The following is a 21,961-nucleotide window of genomic DNA, read 5'->3' as shown; positions in this document are numbered from 1 at the left end:
ATGTTTCCACTTTGTCATTATGGGGTATTGTGTGTAGATGGGTGGGGAAAAACATATTTAATCCAGGATGTTACACAACAAAATGTGGAATAAGTCAAGTGGTATAAATGCTTTCTGAAGGCATTTATACCACTTGACTTATTCCACAGAGAGACAGGAGTTAACATGTTTAGTGGTAGATGATACAGGTCTTAACTCTAGACCAAAATGAATGAACCCTTTACAGAACACTTTCGACGACTTGATCACGGCTTTTACACACGCTGATGTAGTCTGTTTTGCTGGCTGGGATAGGGAGGTCCTCCTGACTGACGAGAGACGAACAGAGGTAGGGGCTGCCAGGGGTGCAGAGTGGGTCGATGTAAGACAACTCCCTCTCTCTCTCCTTCCCCTTCCTCCTCTCCGACGCCATGTCAATCTGGAGCTCAAGCTGCTTCCTAGGTCCCCCGTCCCCATCTTGATTGACGGACGCCTGCTCCGGCTCTGAGACCTCCAGTAGCTATTGCTGTTGTAGGACGGGAGTCCCTCCTTTTTAGGCGAAAACTCTTCTCTTTCTCCACAAGCATTAGGCCCTGGTCCTCTCCCCCCTCTGTGTCCCCCCTCTTCTCTCCTGGACCCTCGGCCCGCAAGCCTGGTGTAGATTGCGTGCTGTGTTGGTGGGTCATATTCTTCAGTTTCATCTTCTGACTCGTCAGCTGCTGTTGCACTTTGCTCTGCTGCCTGTGGGTGGCGCTGTGGCTGTAGTACACAGACCTGGGCACCGGCCTGGCCTTGAATGCCCTCCTCTCTTTGGCCACCAGGTTCTCCAGTTCCACTTCAATCCTCTGCTCCCTCTCCTCCTCTCTCTCCAGGAAGCTGAACGGTCTCTGGGGTGAGCAGGAGGAGGCCCGTTGGTTGCCACCGCTGACCGAGACATACCGATAATTACTAAAGTTAACTCCGTGGTTACCGGGATTGTAACCGGGTCGCTGGCTGAGGCGGCAGCTGATGACATCGTAGAGCGGCAGGCGAGTGTGGGCGGGCGCCGGCGAGGCCCTGAACTTCATGCCGCACTCCCTCAGCTCGTCCAGCTCCCGGCGCAGCAGCAAGTTCTCCAGCTCCACCTCCGAACGCGTCCTGACCTTAATAACAATAATACATCAATATTACATTAGTTGTATATAGTACTTTTAACCCAAACACCCAGAGGGACATTTGCTCAGCACGTCTGGCATACATATAGTGTATTTATGACACGCAGTACATTCCCTATGGAATGCTATGTTACATTATTAATTCAAGACTCTTTAGGGAACAATACAACTAAACAAAACCTCCTCACCTTCCTCCTCTTCTTCTCCTCCTCCCTCATCATCATCCTGAACGGCTTGGGGACGGTCACAGTCCCCCTGGAGTTATCAGGACCTCTATCCCCCCTATAGCTCTCTCCTCTGGTTCTCCTCCCTGTCTTGCTCAGGTTTCCTCCCTGGTTTCTGCCCTGGCTCTTGGGGCAGCAGCCTCTCAGCTGGAGCTGGATCTGGAGCTGGCTCCTCAGATGGTGAAGTAGAGGATGGCTGCTTATGGGCGGTGGTGGTGGTGGTGCGTCATACTCTCTGGACAGCAGGACTGACTGTCCCTGTGGGGGAACAATAGTAAAACAAAGCTTCAATTGCAACGTATATCTTCTAGTGAATGCTTTGATGCCTTGTTTCATTTTTTGATGTGATTGCTTCCAAAGACCTGTTGCTGACGTAATCGGGTTGAGGACACAACTTAAACGGCATTGCTGACTGAATCCTCATCTTTTGTCCAGGTTTTGGTTCTTCAGCATTGGGGTTCAGAGGGCAGTATCTGACATGCTTCCATAGTGACTTTTGAATGTACAGACCTTGACAGTGCATGCAGTGGGTGTAATCTGGAGTGGATCCTGGCACTTTGGGATGGGAACAGGAGGCCATCTCTCCACTCCCACGTCTTGCTACCGCAACACTATGCACCCTCTGACATATCCTCTTAGCTGGATTATGAGACCCAGAGTCTGTTTGGATGTTCATGTCTTTGTTGCCGTCTGAAGGGCTGATCTCAGTCCCCGGGTTGTTTTCATCACATAAGTTAGACAAATCAGATGGTTCATTCAGCACACCACTAGAATGGCATGTTCTCTTTGCTGGTTTACGTGCCTCAGAGTCTTCTTTAGTGCAGGAGCTACTGTCTGAAGAGTTGCTGTCTGTAACTGAGATGTTTTCGTCACTCCAGTTACAGAAATTAGATGCTTTATTTGATTCCACATTACTAGAATCCTAAGGGGGAAACAAAAAGGAAAGATTAATGTAATATGAAAACTCACGGACAGCAGAGATCCCATTTTGGAACGTAGATATGTTCGTAGAGTTATCATGTTAAACAATGTACAGTGCATTCGGAAAGAGGGTGGCAGGGTAGCCTAGTGGTTAGAGCGTTGGGCTAGTAATCGAAAGTTCAAATCCCCGCGCTGACAAGGTACAAATCTGTCGTTCTGGCAGTTAACCCACTATTCCTAGGCCGTTATTGAAAATAAGAATTTGTTCTTAACTGACTTGCCTAGTTAAAAAAAAAGGTTAAAAAAAAAATCTATAAATAAATTCTGACCCCTTGAATTTTTCCCCTTTTTTTAACATTACAGCCTTATTCTAAAATTTGTAAAATACTTTTTCCCCCTCATCAATCTACACACAATACCCCATAATGACAAAGCAAAAACAGGTTTAGAAATTTTTAGCAAATGTATAAAAAAAAAGAAACATACCTTATTTACATAAGTATTCGAGACCCTTTGCTATGAGACTCGAAATTGTCAGAGCAAAAACCAAGCCATGAGGTCGAAGGAATTGTCCGTAGAGCTCAGAGACAGGATTGCGTTGAGGCAGAGATCTGGGGAATGGTACCAAAACATTTCTGCAGCATTGAAGGTTCCCAAGAACACAGTGGCCTCCATCATTCTTAAATGGAAGAAGTTTGGAACCACTAAGACTCTTCCTAGAGCTGTCCGCCCGGCCAAACTGAGCAATCGGGGGAGAAGGGCCTTGGTCAGGGAGGTGACAAAGAACCCGATGGTCACTCTGACAGAGCTCCTCTGTGGAGATGGGAGAACCTTCCAGAAGGACAACCATCTCTACAGCACTCCACCAATCAGGTCTTTATGGTAGAGTGGCCAGACCAGAAGCCACTCCTCAGTAAAAAGCACATGACAGCCACTTGGAGTTTGCCAAAAGACACCTAGACTCTCAGACCATGAGAAACAACATTTTCTGGTCTGATGAAACCAAGATTGAACTCTTTAGCCTGAATGCCAAGCGTCACATCTGGAGGAAACCTGGCACCATCCCTACGGTGACGCATGGTGGTGGCAGGGACTGGAAGACTAGTCAAGATTGAAGGAAAGATGAACAGAGCAAAGTACAGAGAGATCCTTGATGAAAACTTGGTCCAGAGCACTCAGGACCTCAGACTGGGACGAAGGTTCACCTTCCAACAGGACAACAACGCAGGAGTGGCTTCGGGACAAGTCTCTGAATGTCCTTGAGTTGCCCAGCCAGAGCCCGGAATTGAACATCTCAGGACAGACCTGAAAATAGCTGTACAGCGACGCTACCCATCCAATGCGACAGAGCTTGAGAGGATCTGCAGAGAAGAATGGGAGAAACTCCCCAAATACAGGTGTGCCAAGCTTGTAGCATCATCCCCAAGAAGACTCGAGGTTGTAAACGCTGCCAAAGGTGCTTCAACAAAGTACTGCGTAAAAGGACTGAATACTTGTGTATATGTGAATGTGCAAATTTATAAAAACCTGCTTTTGCTTTGTCATTATGGGGTATTGTGTATTGATTGATGAGGGGGGAAAAAACTATTTAATCCATTTTAGAATAAGGCTGTAACGTAACAAAATGTGGAAAAAGGGGTATGAATTCTTTACCAATGCACTGTACGTGGGCCATTCCGTGGGAATGAGACTCAGATTTTTCACATTAAAATGTACACTACATGACCAGAAGTATGTGGACACCTGCTCGTCAAACATCTCATTCCAAAATCCTGAGCATTAATATGGAGTTGGTCCCCCCCTTTTCTGCTATAACAGCCTCCACTCTTCTGGGAAGGCTTTTCCACTAGATGTTGGAACATTGCCCGCAGGGACTTGCTTCCATTCAGCCACAAGAGCATGAGTGAGGTCGGGCACTGATATTGGGAGATTAGGCCTGGCTTGCAGTCGGCATTCCATTTCATCCAAAAGGTGTTTGATGGGGTTGAGGTCAGGGCTCTGTGCAGGCCAGTCAAGTTCTTCCACGCCAATCTCGACAAACCATTTCTGTATGGACTTCGCTTTGTGCACGGGGGTATTGTCATGTTGAAACAGGAAAGGGCCTTTCCCAAACTGTTTCCACAAAGTTGGAAGCACAGAATCGTCTAGAATGTCAATGTATGCTGTAGCATTAAGATTTCCCTTCTCTGGAACTAAGGGGCCTAGCCTGAACCATGAAAAACAGCCCCAGACCATTATTCTTCCTTCAGCAAACTTTACAGTTGGCACTATGCATTCGGACAGGTAGCGTTCTCCGGTCATCCGTCAAACCCAGATTTGTCCATCGGACTTCCAGATGGTGAGGCGTGATTCATCACTCCAGAGAACGTGTTTCCACTGCTCCAGAGTCCAATGGTGGCGAACTTTACACCACATGGTGATCTTAGGCTTGTGTGCAGCTGCTCGGCCGTGGAGACTCATTTAAATGAAGCTCCGACGAACAGTTAATTGTGCTGACGTTGCTTCCAGAGGCAGTTTGGAACTTGGTAGTGAGTGTTGCAACCGAGGACAGATGATTTTTAAGCTCTACGCGCTTCAGCACTTGGCGGTCCTGCTCTGTGAACTTGTGTGGCCTACCACTTCGCGGCTGAGCCGTTGTTACTCCTTGACGTTTCCACTTCACAATAACAGCACTTACAGTTGACCGGGCAGCTGTAGCAGGGCACAAATTTGACCAACTGACTTGTTGTAAATGTGGCATCCTATGACGGCGCCACGTTGAAAGTCACTAAGCTCTTCAGTAAGGCCATTCTACTGCCAATGTTTGTCTATGGAGATTGCATGGCAGTGTGCTCGATTTTACACACCTGTCAGCAACGGGTTTAGCTGAAATAGCCGAAGCCACTAATTTAAAGGGGTGTCCACATACTTTGTATATATAGTGCATGTCAAACAAAAAACAATGATTGCAAGGTTAAACAAACCATACAACTACTGTATGCACAAGGACAACCTTGAACAATTTCCACAGAATGTTTTACAAAAACACATTTACTGGAAGACCAGTACAGATAAAACGTTTGGTAACAGAATGACGGTTTGTGCCGTTGGTGCCGTCATTCTGATACCAGAATTTGCATCTACAAAAGTAGTCCTTGTGCATAGAGTTGTATGGTTTGTTTCACTTTGCAATCATTGATTTTTGTTTGACATACATTTAATGACTTTCTCCAACTTGACAGTATTTAGAAGTGTGCTGTTTTGGGTTCACCCAAGGAGTACTATAGACACACATTCTATTTGGTTGAGATTTTGCTTGGGATTTTGCTTGCAAATGTAATGTCCATAACGCTGGAATTGTCCATATACTTTATATTTAAAATGTACTTTAAAATGTATATATTCATGTTCATATTTTTTTTTTTGTATTCATTTTCTGTAAGGAAATTGCTTTCAAAATCTCATGTAATCACTTGGCTGTTTTCTCTACAATTAAATGCTGCCTTTTTGTGCTGTTCTACATGTTTACTAATACATTAAATTAAATATAATCTTACTTGTTCTGAAGAAGTGCTGGGACTCTGATGAACTTTACCATTTTCACTCTGAGCTGCAGAACATTCTGGATTTACTGCAGAGAGGAGCTGAGAGTCCCTGGTTGGTTCTGATACTCTGTAGTCCTCTCCATCAGGTTCTGTTTTGATCTGTTCAGTTGTGTTGGTGGGTTGAGAGTCTCTCTCTCTGTTCTCCAAGGTTTGGTCAAGATGTGAGGGCAGAGATGGGTCCTGTTCATAGTCACTTTTCACACAGGCAGGGATCAAGAGGTCTTTGGTATCAGGTTCCAGCCCTTGAGGCTGCTCTTCCTCTTGACTGGTCCTGAGGTCCTCCTGTTCCCCTTTAATCTGTGTGGGCTCTGGGTCCTCCTGCCCCAGACTGGGGCTACTCTCCTCCTCACAGTGCTGCTGCTCAGGGGGAACGGCCTCTTCGGAGACCGGAAGAGAGAGCTGCTGGGAGTCTGGAGGGAAGAAAAGGAAAACAAATCAAATCAGAGTTTATTCACGTACAGCAGGATACAGCAGGTGTAAACAGTACCGCGAAACGCCTGACTGCAAGCTCTTCCTTAACAATGCAGTTCAGAGGCTGGTGTGAGGTGCTATAGGAGCAATCAACGGAACTGAGTCCAACGTGGATTCTATATGATTAATACTGTTCCATTTATTCCATTCCAGCCATTACAATAAGCCCATCCTCCTAAAACTCCTCCCACCAGCCTCCTCTGATGCAGTTATACTGGTCATATAAAATGTAATACACGAGAATAAAAAAAAAGAAATGGGGGTGATAGGTTGAAGATACTGTATCCCTGGAAAAAGGATGTTTCTATCACCCTGCTGAGGCGCATGACACACACACACACACACACACACACACACACACACACACACACACACACACACACACACACACACACACACACACACACACACACACACACACGATGCTTGTTGTTCCCTCTGGCTAGTGATCTGTGTGATCTTCAGACCTGGGTTGAAATACTATGTGAAATAATTTCCATACTGAGTTAAACAGATGAGACTGAGTGGAGAGTTAGTACAGAACCCAGACTCACTGTGGCTAGAATAGAGATACTGTCAGGTCAATAAAAGGCTTTTAGATTTTAAAGATGTATACAGTCCTATAGACTCTCACAGCAGGGTTCACTCACATTGAACCCTAACCATTCCAATGTATTTAATAGAATAAAAAAACACCAAAATAAAAAAAACTATATTTATGGAAGTGGTGATTTTGCAAGGTTACTACAGGAAACATGCTTGTTTGGGTCCCCCGGGTGTGGAGACAGACGGGTTAATATACTGCAGTCTAACTGTGTGTGTGAATGACTAAATGAGAATAATTATTTTCCCACAGTAACTATTATTACAAACCTGCTCGATGTAACTTGATTTCCGGGTGGAAAACCAAATCCAACAGCCTCTGTAGACGTTTGTTCTCCTCCTTCGAACGGGAGATTTCTACCTGGTACTCGACTATCTTTTTTTTCAAAGACAGACGATATCTCCACAGCAGCCGCTATTAATCGCTGCGTAAGAAACGTATTCAACTCCATCTGTAATTTGGGAATTTTAGGGTCTGTAGAGCCACATGTCAACGAGGAAAATAAACCAACGATCTAGCTATTCACTTCCTGTTTTAGTTCTTCTTCGTCTTCTTCTTCTTCTTTGGGATTGGTTGTCGGATTGCATCCAACTTTAAGGTGCATACACCGCCATCTACTGTAGTGGTGTGTGACGCCATTCACGGCCTACCTACATTACATTCTTTGATACAATAATACAATATTGGGAAAAAGGGAAATTGCCACCCATTCCACTATTGAACCCTATCTAGTCCAACTCTAAACCAATGTGTTGAGAAGACATAACCCTAGCTCTCCCCCTGCAGCTGTTCTGCAGTACATCCTCGCAATCCCAAGTACTTCTCTACCACTGCCACCACAATCTCTATTTTCTGTGACTTTCAATTCATTTCTGTAGTACAATTGACAACCACCGCTATAAATGCTAAAAAGCCAACCTTACAAGCAAATTTTCTTCCCATCACGGTCTCTTGATCTCTGCCGATTCACAGGAATCCCCCCATGTTCCTCTACCACTCTCTTCCCTGCTTCAGCATAGACACTTCCTGTACTACTGTAACTAAGGCAACCTCAATCTGCCATTCTCTCACCAGACATCTCCCATCTCCAGCCCCATGATCACCCCCACAACTTTTCACATCATACAGGTTTCTCCGATCAAATAGCCTAACCCAAATAGAGCTCAATCAAATACAAAATGCACTGTCATGTTAACAAACAACATATCCTAAAAACAGGACAGGTCAATGTAAAATGGACAATATGGAATGGACAATCACAACCGTTGTCCAGGAGTTTCATCCCATTGTCATGATCAGTGGTTTCAAGTTTGTATCTGTACATTTTTGACAAGCTGATCATAGCGAAAAATAAAATACTTCTGCATTTCTCGCTGTGTAAACACATTGCAATAGGCTCCTAAAACTCCTGATAAAGTTGGGTAGCTGATATTCAGAGTTTAAATAGCCAAATGTATTAGCCACAGGAAACAGGACTAATAAAGCCAACGCAATGGCCTGTTTTACAAAACGGTGGGCCTACCACATCGAAGGGCATTCATAAAATTCCATTGCAGGCCGTCATGGTGGGCTACACCCCAGTAAGCACAAACCGACACATTTTGGACATCTTTTTTTGGTCCTGTCCGGACTTTTTGATGTTTTACAAATGATTGGCTTACCACATAGATGGGCATTCATAACATTACATTTTAGGCAACACTGTAGGCTACACCCCAGTAAGCACGGACCGACGTCGACACCTTCTGGATGTCTTTTTTTGGTGCTGTTCCCGGACCGGCCTTCAGTTCCGCGGACATTGGTTTTTGGTCCGGTCTGGAACAAATCTGAACCATTCATAGACATCTTTCTTTGGTCCAGATTTTGTCCGGTCTAGAGAAGCCTTGATTTGGCCAAAACATAGACGTCTATAAATTACTTATTTTCAACTTTCATTCATAGCCAAAAATGAGCCTGATTTGAACATGAGCCTGATTTCAATGTCCAGAAAAGATGCCTTTTCACTGTCCTGGAAAATACATTTTCCCCTTTCATTCTGAACTTCAACGTCTTCAAAATACATATTTTAGACGGCATTTTATGTTCTCGCCAATGGCAGCAGAACGGCAAGGACCGGCCCTCCTGGTGACGACTCTGCATCAAAACTCAGCATGACACATCATTCTTCGTTTTCCCACCGGATCTACGTCTCATCAAACGGCAGTCGTCACAGACACTGGGGATCTTCAATTTCAACTGCTCCTCCTCAACACTTAATCAAATCAAATGTTATTGGTCACATACACATGGTTCGCAGATGTTATTGCGAGTGTAGAGGAATGCTTGTGCTTCTAGTTCCGACAGTGCAGTAATATCTAACAAGTAATCTAACAATTCCACAACAACTACCTTATACACACAAATCTAAGTAAAGGGGTGTAATAAGAACATATAAATATATGGATGAGTGATGACCGAGCGGCATAGGCAAGATGCAATAGATGGTATAAAATACAGTATATACATATGAGATGAGTGATGTAAGATAGGTAAACATTATTAAAGTGGCATTATTAAAGAGACTTGTGATCTATTTATTAAAGTGGCCAATGATTTTGCTTCTTCTTTTTATTATTGTTTGGTGTTTTGGAACCAAACTTCAATGTTGCACTTCCGTCACCTACTAGAAGTACGCTTCCTGTGCTCTTTTTTAGATGTTGTAGAAAGCTAGCTACCTGCAGTAACCCATCAACCCCGTATGGACGATCCACTGAGGTTAACGAATACTGGGGAATAAAATGTAAACGAATTTGTCACACCGTGTGAAAGAAAGGTTTTGAAGTTGGAGGCATATTTACTTCCAGTAGGTGGTGATAGTACACCATTTAAATTGTGTACCAAATGCCATAAAACAATATAGAAGAAGAAGAGGCAGAACGTGAACGGCTAGTGCTTTGGTTTGTTTACGTCGTGAATATAAAATGTCACGATTACAGTTCTTGAATGTGTTTCTTACCGAACGATTAACAGCGGTAGCTATGGAGATATCCGTTGTACTTGAACAACATTTAGGCGAGTACCAGGAAGAAATCTCCCGTTCAAATGAGGAGAACAAACGTCTACAGAGCCTGTTGGATTTGGTTTTCAGCTCCGAAATCAAGTTACAGCGCGAAGGTTTGCAATTATATAATGACACCTCAAAATGCACGAATCATATAGTTACTGTGGGCAACACTTATTGATCAAATACTTATACAAATGTAATCATTATGGGTTTTCTTTCCCCTCCCGCCAGACTCCCAGCAGCTCTCTCTTCTGGTCTCCGAAGAGGCCGTTCCCCCTGAGCAGCAGCACTGTGAGGAGGAGAGTAGCCCCAGTCTGGGGCAGGAGGACCCAGAGCCCACACAGATTAAAGGGGAACAGGAGGACCTCAGGACCAGTCAAGAGGAAGAGCAGCCTCAAGGGCTGGAACCTGATACCAAAGACCTCTTGATCCCTGCCTGTGTGAAAAGTGACTATGAACAGGACCCATCTCTGCCCTCACATCTTGACCAAACCTTGGAGAACAGAGAGAGAGACTCTCAACCCACCAACACAACTGAACAGATCAAAACAGAACCTGATGGAGAGGACTACAGAGTATCAGAACCAACCAGGGACTCTCAGCTCATCTCTGCAGTAAATCCAGAATGTTCTGCAGCTCAGAGTGAAAATGGTAAAGTTCATCAGAGTCCCAGCACTTCTTCAGAACAAGTAAGATTATATTTAATTTATTATTAAACATGTTCAAAGGCACTCAGCACAAAAAAAAGCAGCATTTAATTCCAGAGACTACATGAGATTTTGAAAGCAATAGCAGAAAATGAATACTGAAAAATATAAACATGAATAAATGTAAAGTAATTTAAATATAAAGGATATACATTGTTTAAAATGCTGAACTCTATGACCATATCCAAGTTCCAAAACGGGGATCTCTGCTGTCCGTGAGTTTTCATATTACATTAATCTTTCCTTTTTGTTTCCCCCTTAGGATTCTAGTAATGTGGAATCAAATAAAGCATCTAATTTCTGTAACTGGAGTGACGAAAACATCTCAGTTACAGACAGCAACTCTTCAGACAGTAGCTCCTGCACTAAAGAAGACTCTGAGGCACGTAAACCAGCAAAGAGAACATGCCATTCTAGTGGTGTGCTGAATGAACCATCTGATTTGTCTAACTTATGTGATGAAAACAACCCGGGGACTGAGATCAGCCCTTCAGACGGCAACAAAGACATGAACATCCAAACAGACTCTGGGTCTCATAATCCAGCTAAGAGGATATGTCAGAGGGTGCATAGTGTTGCGGTAGCAAGACGTGGGAGTGGAGAGATGGCCTCCTGTTCCCATCCCAAAGTGCCAGGATCCACTCCAGATTACACCCACTGCATGCACTGTCAAGGTCTGTACATTCAAAAGTCACTATGGAAGCATGTCAGATACTGCCCTCTGAACCCCAATGCTGAAGAACCAAAACCTGGACAAAAGATGAGAATTCAGTCAGCAATGGCGTTTAAGTTGTGTCCTCAACCCGATTACGTCAGCACAGGTCTTTGGAAGATAGTTTGTGGTATGAACTCAAATGTCACACCTTGTAGGTCAGGCTAGCTCTCCAAGTGGATGGTTTGTTACACCTTGTAGGTCAGGCTAGCTCTCCAAGTGGATGGTTTGTTACACCTTGTAGGTCAGGCTAGCTCTCCAAGTGGATGGTTTGTTACACCTTGTAGGTCAGGCTAGCTCTCCAAGTGGATGGTTTGTTACACCTTGTAGGTCAGGCTAGCTCTCCAAGTGGATGGTTTGTTACACCTTGTAGGTCAGGCTAGCTCTCCAAGTGGATGGTTTGTTACACCTTGTAGGTCAGGCTAGCTCTCCAAGTGGATGGTTTGTTACACCTTGTAGGTCAGGCTAGCTCTCCAAGTGGATGGTTTGTTACACCTTGTAGGTCAGGCTAGCTCTCCAAGTGGATGGTTTGTTACACCTTGTAGGTCAGGCTAGCTCTCCAAGTGGATGGTTTGTTACACCTTGTAGGTCAGGCTAGCTCTCCAAGTGGATGGTTTGTTATACCTTGTAGGTCAGGCTAGCTCTCCAAGTGGATGGTTTGTTACACCTTGTAGGTCAGGCTAGCTCTCCAAGTGGATGGTTTGTTACACCTTGTAGGTCAGGCTAGCTCTCCAAGTGGATGGTTTGTTACACCTTGTAGGTCAGGCTAGCTCTCCAAGTGGATGGTTTGTTACACCTTGTAGGTCAGGCTAGCTCTCCAAGTGGATGGTTTGTTACACCTTGTAGGTCAGGCTAGCTCTCCAAGTGGATGGTTTGTTACACCTTGTAGGTCAGGCTAGCTCTCCAAGTGGATGGTTTGTTACACCTTGTAGGTCAGGCTAGCTCTCCAAGTGGATGGTTTGTTACACCTTGTAGGTCAGGCTAGCTCTCCAAGTGGATGGTTTGTTACACCTTGTAGGTCAGGCTAGCTCTCCAAGTGGATGGTTTGTTACACCTTGTAGGTCAGGCTAGCTCTCCAAGTGGATGGTTTGTTACACCTTGTAGGTCAGGCTAGCTCTCCAAGTGGATGGTTTGTTACACCTTGTAGGTCAGGCTAGCTCTCCAAGTGGATGGTTTGTTATACCTTGTATATACCTAATAATATTGGATTTTTTATACAGGTAATTGGCCTGGAAATGGTCATGTTTATTTGACCTATTCTTTCTTTTCTTTCTGTTATTTTTGCAATCTTTTCTCAACAGGTCCCCAGCCAACCCCTGTCACACAGGCAGCCGACCCGTTGCACACGCACCCAGCCGATCCCTGTCGCAGTTGCACCCGGCCAGCCGACCCGTCGCACACGTGCCCAGCCGACCCGTCTCACACGCGCCCAGCCGACCCGTCTCACACGCGCCCAGCCGACCCGTCGCACACGCGCCCAGCCGACCCGTCTCACAGGCGCCCAGCCGACCCGTCGCACAGGCGCCCAGCCGACCCGTCGCACAGGCGCCCAGCCGACCCGTCGCACAGGCGCCCAGCCGACCCGTCGCACAGGCGCCCAGCCGAGCCGTCGCACAGGCGCCCAGCCGAGCCGTCGCACAGGCGCCCAGCCGAGCCGTCGCACAGGCGCCCAGCCGACCCGTCGCACAGGCGCCCAGCCGAGCCGTCGCACAGGCGCCCAGCCGAGCCGTCGCACAGGCACCCAGCCGACCCGTCGCACAGGCACCCAGCCGACCCGAAGAAACGCTGTGAGATTAAAGTGGATCATTGATGAGGTAGCAGCAGTAGAGAAACGCATGATGCCGTTCCTGGAAAGAGTAGCCGAGTTCCTGGAAAGAGGGACTGCCTCAAATGCCTCCAGTCAGAACCTGTGGCGCTCAAACACAGAAACTGGTTAGGCATTAAACTCTATGTACATAACAGAATCAAACGGAGACAGAGTACTGCAGGGAATTCAGGGGGCAGCAGCCCTGACCGGGACTCAAACTCAGGTCCAGAGACTGGCAACCCAACACCTTAGCCAAACAAAATGTTATTGTTCTTTGACTCAGTAATTGGTGCCTTCCGGGTGTGCTATAAAGTTCAGAAGTTATGGGCCAAGTTAGAAATCTGTCTGTCAGAAGTTTTACAATGTAAGTTTACTTTTAATCTGTCAATATGCATATTTCAAGACATGGAATGTCGGGGTGCTGTTAGATAACTAATGGGTTGGACAATATTATCTTCCTCACTTATATTGAATTAGATATTACTTAAATACTGCAAGTCAAATTATACTCCAACATTAAGAGAATGGAAGAATCAAACATTTTATTATTTAAATATTGAATACAATCTTTCTACAGACAGAAACAACATAAAATGGCCCCTTTTTTAAACTTGTTTTTCAACCCCTGAGAAACAGACAGTTACTGAAGCGTCCCTGGAGCAGTTTAGTGGTTCTGTGTCTTGCTCAAGGACACAACAGCAGGAGGATACCCAAAAGCCTACCAGAATTGTTCCATTCAGACTTGGGATTGAAAACAGTGACTTTCCAGTTGCAGGTCTGCTTCTAAGGACATGATCAATGAAATGTTACCTGGCTAAAACCATTTACTACAACTACTACATTAAACTGTTTTCCTTAGCTCGCTGACCAACCTAGTGTTGGGCTAAGGTTAGCAAAATTCACAGGTTTTTCAGAAATCCTGGTTGAAATATTCACAGAATCAGAAGGGATTAAGCATGAAATCCAGAATCCTTTATCCAGGATTTCCAGAATAGCTGTGAGTTTTGGGAAAGCTATCAGAATTTTGCAACCCCAGTTGGGCTTTATTAAAGTTACTATTAATGATCATCATCATCTTTATTGATAGAGCTAAATACTGCTTCCTACATGGTCACTTTTATGATAGAATTGGGCAGGACTCAGTCATTTTGCCATTATAGAGATACCAATATATATATATCATACATCCCAATTTAATGTCTGGTGTATGTCACATTACTCGACAACTTCATTTGGTGTCGAATTAGGGAGATAGCCTTACAATATGTGCCAATGTTACCCTAAATTGATTCGTTTTACTTTCCACAACAGACAGACTACTTTTGTGTGTTTTAGAATGGTTTGTTTTCTCGTGGATGCATTGTCATACACCTGAGAATAGTGGAAAAAGACATTGCCACAATCAAAACAAGGGCTTCATTCAAAAATGGAAATTCAAGACAGTTTATCGAAACATGATTAGTACCATTATTATAACACACAAATACAGTCTCATATCTCCAAAACATCTAGTTTATGTATGAAACCACTGTCATATAATGATCTGTCATGTATTAACTCAACTCTGTTACATTAATAGAGACAGAGCCTTCAGAAGGTATTCGCACCCCTTTACGTTTTTCCACATTTTGTGTTACAGCCTGAATTTAAAATAGATTCAATTGAGATTTGTCACTGACCTACACACAATATCTCATCATGTCAAAGTGGAATTCGTTTTTTAGTTTTTATTTTACAAATTAGATTAGATATTTCATTTTCAATAAATGTGCAAATATTTCTAAAAACATGTTTCCACTTTGTCATTATGGGGTATTGTGTGTAGATGGGTGGGGAAAAACATATTTAATCCAGGATGTTACACAACAAAATGTGGAATAAGTCAAGTGGTATAAATGCTTTCTGAAGGCATTTATACCACTTGACTTATTCCACAGAGAGACAGGAGTTAACATGTTTAGTGGTAGATGATACAGGTCTTAACTTAGACCAAAATGAATGAACCCTTCACAGAACACTTGATACAGGTCTTGACTTTGACCAAAATGAATGAACCCTTTACAGAACACTTGATACAGGTCTTGACTTTGACCAAAATGAATGAACCCTTTACAGAACACTTGATACAGGTCTTGACTTTGACCAGAGTGAATGAACCCTTTACAGAAGACTTGATACAGGTCTTGACTTTGACCAAAATGAATGAACCCTTTACAGAACACTTTCGACGACTTGATCACGGCTTTTACACACGCTGATGTAGTCTGTTTTGCTGGCTGGGATAGGGAGGTCCTCCTGACTGACGAGAGACGAACAGAGGTAGGGGCTGCCAGGGGTGCAGAGTGGGTCGATGTAAGACAACTCCCTCTCTCTCTCCTTCCCCTTCCTCCTCTCCGACGCCATGTCAATCTGGAGCTCAAGCTGCTTCCTAGGTCCCCCCGTCCCCATCTTGATTGACGGACGCCTGCTCCGGCTCTGAGACCTCCAGTAGCTATTGCTGTTGTAGGACGGGAGTCCCTCCTTTTTTAGGCGAAAACTCTTCTCTTTCTCCACAAGCATTAGGCCCTGGTCCTCTCCCCCCTCTGTGTCCCCCCTCTTCTCTCCTGGACCCTCGGCCCGCAAGCCTGGTGTAGATTGCGTGCTGTGTTGGTGGGTCATATTCTTCAGTTTCATCTTCTGACTCGTCAGCTGCTGTTGCACTTTGCTCTGCTGCCTGTGGGTGGCGCTGTGGCTGTAGTACACAGACCTGGGCACCGGCCTGGCCTTGAATGCCCTCCTCTCTTTGGCCACCAGGTTCTCCAGTTCCACTTCAATCCTCTGCTCCCTCTTCCTCCTCTCTCTCTCCAGGAAGCTGAACGGTCTCTGGGGTGAGCAGGAGGAGGCCCGTTGGTTGCCACCGCTGACCGAGACATACCGATAATTACTAAAGTTAACTCCGTGGTTACCGGGATTGTAACCGGGTCGCTGGCTGAGGCGGCAGCTGATGACATCGTAGAGCGGCAGGCGAGTGTGGGCGGGCGCCGGCGAGGCCCTGAACTTCATGCCGCACTCCCTCAGCTCGTCCAGCTCCCGGCGCAGCAGCAAGTTCTCCAGCTCCACCTCCGAACGCGTCCTGACCTTAATAACAATAATACATCAATATTACATTAGTTGTGTATAGTACTTTTAACCCAAACACCCAGAGGGACATTTGCTCAGCACGTCTGGCATACATATAGTGTATTTATGACACGCAGTACATTCCCTATGGAATGCTATGTTACATTATTAATTCAAGACTCTTTAGGGAACAATACAACTAAACAAAACCTCCTCACCTTCCTCCTCTTCTTCTCCTCCTCCCTCATCATCATCCTGAACGGCTTGGGGACGGTCACAGTCCCCCTGGAGTTATCAGGACCTCTATCCCCCCTATAGCTCTCTCCTCTGGTTCTCCTCCCTGTCTTGCTCAGGTTTCCTCCCTGGTTTCTGCCCTGGCTCTTGGGGCAGCAGCCTCTCAGCTGGAGCTGGATCTGGAGCTGGCTCCTAGATGGTGAAGTAGAGGATGGCTGCTTATGGGCGGTGGTGGTGGTGGTGGTCATACTCTCTGGACAGCAGGACTGACTGTCCCTGTGGGGGAACAATAGTAAAACAAAGCTTCAATTGCAACGTATATCTTCTAGTGAATGCTTTGATGCCTTGTTTCATTTTTTGATGTGATTGACCTTTGGCTCCAAGCACCCTTTCATGTATTTACGCAAGAGGATAAGAGTTGAGCACATTGATTATTTTTGAAAAAATAATTCATACAGTTAAAAACAATTTAATGTATAAAGTACCACAGAGGAAGTCACATTCTCTCTCTTTACCTGAGACTGTTCCTGAGGGGTTTGTCCTTCCTGCTCCAGGCCCTGGGGCTGTGGCTGTCATCTACAATCAGAAAGAGACAAAATAGTGAACTATTAAAAATGTGACCTTGATGGATGGATTGAGTGATTTTGTGTAGACCTACAATGCCTTCAGAAAGTATTCACGCCCCTTTACTTATTCCACATTTTGTTTGTGTAACAGCCTGAATTTAAAATTGAGTTCAGCTTTTTTTTGACACTGTTCTACACACAATACCCCATAATGTCAAAGTGGAATTATGTTTTTTTCACATTTTTTACTAATTCATTAAAATGAAAAGCAGAAATGTCTTGAGTCAATAAATATTCAACCCCTTTGTTATGGCATGCATAAATAAGTTCAGGAGTGCTTAACAATTCACATAAGTTCCATGGACTCACTGTCTGCGATGTGTGGGGTACTAATCATCTCTGTACCCCACACATACAGTTATCTGTAAGGTCCCACAGTCGAGCAGTGAATTTTAAACACAGATTCAACCACAAAGACCAGAGAAGTTTCCCAATGCCTCACAAAGAAGGGCACCTATTGGTAGATGGGTAAAAATTCAAAACCAGACATTGAATATCCTTTAAGCATGGTGAAGTTATTAATAACACTTTGGATGTTGTATCAATACACCCAGTCACTACAACGATACAGGTGTCCTTCCTAACTCAGTTGCCGGAGAGGATGGAAACCTCTCAGGGATTTCACCATGAGGCCAATGGTGACTTTAAAACAGTTACAGAGATGAATGGCTGTAATAGGAGATAACTGAGGATGGATCAACAGCATTGTAGTTACTCCACAATACTAACCTAATTGACAGAGTGAAAAGAAGGAAGCCTGTACAGAATAAAAAATATTCCAAAACATGCATCCTGTTTGCAACAAGTCTTATGTTTGGGGCAAATACAACACATATATTTTTTGCTCCATATTTTCAAGCCTAGTGGTGACTGCATTATGTTATGGGTATGCTTGTAATCATTAAGGATTGGAAGTTTTTCAGGATAAAAAAAAATAAATGAAATAAGCACAGGAAGATAAGCGCAGGAAAATCCTAGTGGAAAACCTGGTTCAGTCTGCTTTCCACCAGACACTGGGAGATGAATTCACCTTTCAGCAGGACAATAACCGAAAACACAACACCAAATCTACACTGGAGTTGCTTACCAAGAAGACATTATACAATCCAGGTGTGCAAAGTTCTTAGAGACTTACAGGTGTGACCGCTGGCAAAGGGGATTCTAACATGTATTGACTCAGGGGTGTGAATACTTATTTAAATGAGATACTGTATTTCTGTATTTAATTTCCAATAAATGTAAAAAGAAAATATTATAAAAACATGTTTTCACTTTGTCATTATGGGGTATTGTGTGTAGATGGGTGAAGATTTTTTTTATTTAATCAATTTTGAATTCAGGCTGTAACACAGCAAAATATGGAATGAGTCAAGGGATTTGAATGCTTTCTGAAGGCACTGTTTATACACAGTACATACATTTATTTTTTAAACGTGACCAGGATTTCACAATAAAGTCAGAAACTTACTGTATTTCCATTTAGTGAACGTTTTGCTGAATTATTTACAAAAATATTGACAACGGTAGGAGAAGATTAGCATATTATGTTACAGCAGGGGACATATTTATGACATGCTGTTTATGGCTCTTTTTCCCACTGACCTCTCTCTTCCAGCAGCAGTTCATAATGGTTATCCTCCTCTCCTCCGTCTCCACCAACACCGTCTCCTGATTGGTCAGACACGTCACTGGACGTCTCCTCGTGGAAGTTATTAAGCTCCTCGTCTGAAAGGATTCTCTGCAGTCGCCTCACTGGCATAGAGCCAGAGCTCTGGCTTTCCGACGCGACACTGAGAGATAGGAGAGATTGAGTACCATTTAAGATGAGCTTTCATTGTTGCTACCATGGAAAAAGTATCAAGCGCATCACGGTTAAAGCCCTCCTTATGATGTGAAACACTAAAATACCGTTTTCAAAAGCACAACAAAACAAACACTGATGTTTTTGTTCCCCCAAATACTACTCTGGACAAAAATATAAATGCAACAATTTCAAAGATTTTACTGAATAACAGTTCATATAAGGAAATCAGTCAAGTGAAATAAATTCATTAGGTGCTAATCTATGGATTTCACATGACTGGGCAGGGGCACAGCCATGGGTGGGCCTGGGAAGGCATAGCCCTCAGCTCATGAAACATGGAATCAACACATTACATGTTGCATTTATATTTTGGTTCAGTATAATAAACACTTCATTTTCCCCTGTCTTGTAAAAAGGTAGCACAAGGTTACATAGCCTACAACTACTTAACTAAAAACTAAATTCCATTTCAAAAGGTACAGTACTAAAAGCCATGATATCAGACCTGGGCTGGAGATCCTGTATGTCTCTGCCCTCTCTCTCCAAACACTTGTGCTCCTCATCGTCCTTCTTGTTGACCTTTGACCTTTTACAGATATACATCTTCTCCAGCTCAGCCATGTTCCTCAGATGGGTTCTCTGCAGCTGCTCCAGCCTCTGGTAGTAGTCCTGGTGGGGGAAGAGGAACACCCACATTTAGGACCAGGATTGAATCCGTTCGCCTGGTTATGCACCTTTTAAAGACAATGTCCCCACGGTCCCGGACACCACATTCATGGTAAACTCTGCATTTGTTGGCTCAATCTGAAATGACCTTCTATGTCAAAGCGCACACTGATTGGATAGAATCCCAACCTTTTGATTCAGACAATCTTTTGACCCTTTTCACACTACCAAGCCAAACCAAACCAAGCCAAACCAAGCCAAAATAACCAAACCAAGCCAAAATAACCAAGCCAAACCAAACCAAGCCAAAATAACCAAACCAAACCAAGCCAAAATAACCAAACCAAACCAAACCAAGCCAAACCAAGCCAAAATAACCAAACCAAGCCAAGCCAAACCAAAATAACCAAACCAAACCAAGCCAAACCAAGCCAAAATAACCAAGCCAAACCAAACCAAACCAAGCCAAACCAAGCCAAGCCAAGCCATAGTAGCTGGAACCGTGCTAGAAAGGATCAGGTAAAGATAAAAATTGCCAGGCCACAGCATTAAAGTTTGGGTTGCTTAAAAGATTGCAAAAACGGCAGCAAAGAATGGAAAATCATTTCACAATGCAAATCACATCGCTTCTTTTACACTACTGTAACATCTTTAGATTTCACTTTTTGGCTCAACAGGAGTTGACGATTTTGCAGCTGAAACAACCAGAGAAAGACAGAAAAAATGAATAGGTTAAATAAACATGACCATTTCCAGGCAAATTACCTGTATAAAAAATCCAATATTATTAGGTATATACAAGGTATAACAAACCATCCACTTGGAGAGCTAGCCTGACCTACAAGGTATAACAAACCATCCACTTGGAGAGCTAGCCTGACCTACAAGGTGTAACAAACCATCCACTTGGAGAGCTAGCCTGACCTACAAGGTGTAACAAACCATCCACTTGGAGAGCTAGCCTGACCTACAAGGTGTAACAAACCATCCACTTGGAGAGCTAGCCTGACCTACAAGGTGTAACAAACCATCCACTTGGAGAGCTAGCCTGACCTACAAGGTGTAACAAACCATCCACTTGGAGAGCTAGCCTGACCTACAAGGTGTAACAAACCATCCACTTGGAGAGCTAGCCTGACCTACAAGGTGTGACATTTGAGTTCATACCACAAACTATCTTCCAAAGACCTGTGCTGACGTAATCGGGTTGAGGACACAACTTAAACGGCATTGCTGACTGAATCCTCATCTTTTGTCCAGGTTTTGGTTCTTCAGCATTGGGGTTCAGAGGGCAGTATCTGACATGCTTCCATAGTGACTTTTGAATGTACAGACCTTGACAGTGCATGCAGTGGGTGTAATCTGGAGTGGATCCTGGCACTTTGGGGATGGGAACAGGAGGCCATCTCTCCACTCCCACGTCTTGCTACCGCAACACTATGCACCCTCTGACATATCCTCTTAGCTGGATTATGAGACCCAGAGTCTGTTTGGATGTTCATGTCTTTGTTGCCGTCTGAAGGGCTGATCTCAGTCCCCGGGTTGTTTTCATCACATAAGTTAGACAAATCAGATGGTTCATTCAGCACACCACTAGAATGGCATGTTCTCTTTGCTGGTTTACGTGCCTCAGAGTCTTCTTTAGTGCAGGAGCTACTGTCTGAAGAGTTGCTGTCTGTAACTGAGATGTTTTCGTCACTCCAGTTACAGAAATTAGATGCTTTATTTGATTCCACATTACTAGAATCCTAAAGGGGGAAACAAAAAGGAAAGATTAATGTAATATGAAAACTCACGGACAGCAGAGATCCCATTTTGGAACGTAGATATGTTCGTAGAGTTATCAGTGTTAAACAATGTACAGTGCATTCGGAAAGAGGGTGGCAGGGTAGCCTAGTGGTTAGAGCGTTGGGCTAGTAATCGAAAGTTCAAATCCCCGCGCTGACAAGGTACAAATCTGTCGTTCTGGCAGTTAACCCACTATTCCTAGGCCGTTATTGAAAATAAGAATTTGTTCTTAACTGACTTGCCTAGTTAAAAAAAAAGGTTAAAAAAAAAATCTATAAATAAATTCTGACCCCTTGAATTTTTCCCCTTTTTTTAACATTACAGCCTTATTCTAAAATTTGTAAAATACTTTTTCCCCCTCATCAATCTACACACAATACCCCATAATGACAAAGCAAAAACAGGTTTAGAAATTTTAGCAAATGTATAAAAAAAAGAAACATACCTTATTTACATAAGTATTCAGACCCTTTGCTATGAGACTCGAAATTGTCAGAGCAAAAACCAAGCCATGAGGTCGAAGGAATTGTCCGTAGAG

The 21,961-nt window shown here is 44.0% G+C and overlaps 3 protein-coding genes across 4 annotated transcripts; 1 reads left to right on the top strand and 2 right to left on the bottom strand.

Annotated features, from left to right (window-relative positions):
- Window positions 1–437: 437 nt before the first annotated feature.
- LOC145861688 (uncharacterized) lies at window positions 438–8,736 on the bottom strand. Its single transcript, XM_082964539.1, has 6 exons — window positions 8,668–8,736; window positions 7,207–7,351; window positions 5,815–6,272; window positions 1,710–2,279; window positions 1,322–1,615; window positions 438–1,121 (listed from the first exon to the last, which is right to left on the bottom strand). The coding sequence occupies exons 1-6, from the start codon at window positions 8,734–8,736 to the stop codon at window positions 438–440; spliced, it is 2,220 nt and encodes a 739-aa protein (XP_082820665.1).
- Window positions 8,737–9,618: 882 nt separating this feature from the next.
- LOC145861740 (uncharacterized) lies at window positions 9,619–14,272 on the top strand. Its single transcript, XM_082964945.1, has 4 exons — window positions 9,619–10,090; window positions 10,212–10,669; window positions 10,950–11,361; window positions 12,701–14,272. The coding sequence occupies exons 1-4, from the start codon at window positions 9,898–9,900 to the stop codon at window positions 13,207–13,209; spliced, it is 1,572 nt and encodes a 523-aa protein (XP_082821071.1). The 5' UTR covers window positions 9,619–9,897; the 3' UTR covers window positions 13,210–14,272.
- LOC145861739 (uncharacterized) lies at window positions 13,729–21,380 on the bottom strand. 2 transcript variants are annotated; one of them, XM_082964943.1, is made up of 6 exons: window positions 20,971–21,380; window positions 19,475–20,330; window positions 18,768–18,955; window positions 17,055–17,115; window positions 16,524–16,815; window positions 13,729–16,323 (listed from the first exon to the last, which is right to left on the bottom strand). In XM_082964943.1, the coding sequence occupies exons 2-6, from the start codon at window positions 19,663–19,665 to the stop codon at window positions 15,418–15,420; spliced, it is 1,638 nt and encodes a 545-aa protein (XP_082821069.1). In that variant the 5' UTR covers window positions 19,666–20,330; window positions 20,971–21,380; the 3' UTR covers window positions 13,729–15,417. The 2 variants fall into 2 exon arrangements, with proteins under 2 accessions (XP_082821069.1, XP_082821070.1); XM_082964944.1 differs by having other exon boundaries at window positions 19,475–19,638.
- Window positions 21,381–21,961: the final 581 nt, after the last annotated feature.

This window comes from Salmo salar, chromosome 18, assembly GCF_965601325.2.
Source record: "Salmo salar chromosome 18, fSalSal1, whole genome shotgun sequence".
In the NCBI taxonomy this organism is placed as follows: Eukaryota; Metazoa; Chordata; class Actinopteri; order Salmoniformes; family Salmonidae; genus Salmo; species Salmo salar.
Note: the sequence above shows the minus strand (reverse complement) of the source record. Positions and strands in the feature narration are given on the sequence as shown.

What these genes read in the sequence shown, in the direction of transcription:
- LOC145861688 (XM_082964539.1), bottom strand. Translation starts at nt 8,736, where the DNA reads ATGTCCGCGGAACTGAAGGCCGGTCCGGGAACAGCACCAAAAAAAGAC. An exon ending in TCAGCAACAGGTCTTTGGAA is followed by an intron (nt 1,616 to 1,709) that starts GCAATCACATCA and finishes GTTCCCCCACAG; the next exon opens with GGACAGTCAGTCCTGCTGTC. An exon ending in AGGAGAAGAAGAGGAGGAAG is followed by an intron (nt 1,122 to 1,321) that starts GTGAGGAGGTTT and finishes ATTGTTATTAAG; the next exon opens with GTCAGGACGCGTTCGGAGGT.
- LOC145861740 (XM_082964945.1), top strand. Translation starts at nt 9,898, where the DNA reads ATGTCACGATTACAGTTCTTGAATGTGTTTCTTACCGAACGATTAACA. An exon ending in AATCAAGTTACAGCGCGAAG is followed by an intron (nt 10,091 to 10,211) that starts GTTTGCAATTAT and finishes CCCTCCCGCCAG; the next exon opens with ACTCCCAGCAGCTCTCTCTT. An exon ending in CCACTGCATGCACTGTCAAG is followed by an intron (nt 11,362 to 12,700) that starts GTCTGTACATTC and finishes TTTTCTCAACAG; the next exon opens with GTCCCCAGCCAACCCCTGTC.
- LOC145861739 (XM_082964943.1), bottom strand. Translation starts at nt 19,665, where the DNA reads ATGTGGGTGTTCCTCTTCCCCCACCAGGACTACTACCAGAGGCTGGAG. An exon ending in ATACAGGATCTCCAGCCCAG is followed by an intron (nt 18,956 to 19,474) that starts GTCTGATATCAT and finishes CCTATCTCTCAG; the next exon opens with TGTCGCGTCGGAAAGCCAGA. An exon ending in ACTGCTGCTGGAAGAGAGAG is followed by an intron (nt 17,116 to 18,767) that starts GTCAGTGGGAAA and finishes TTCTGATTGTAG; the next exon opens with ATGACAGCCACAGCCCCAGG.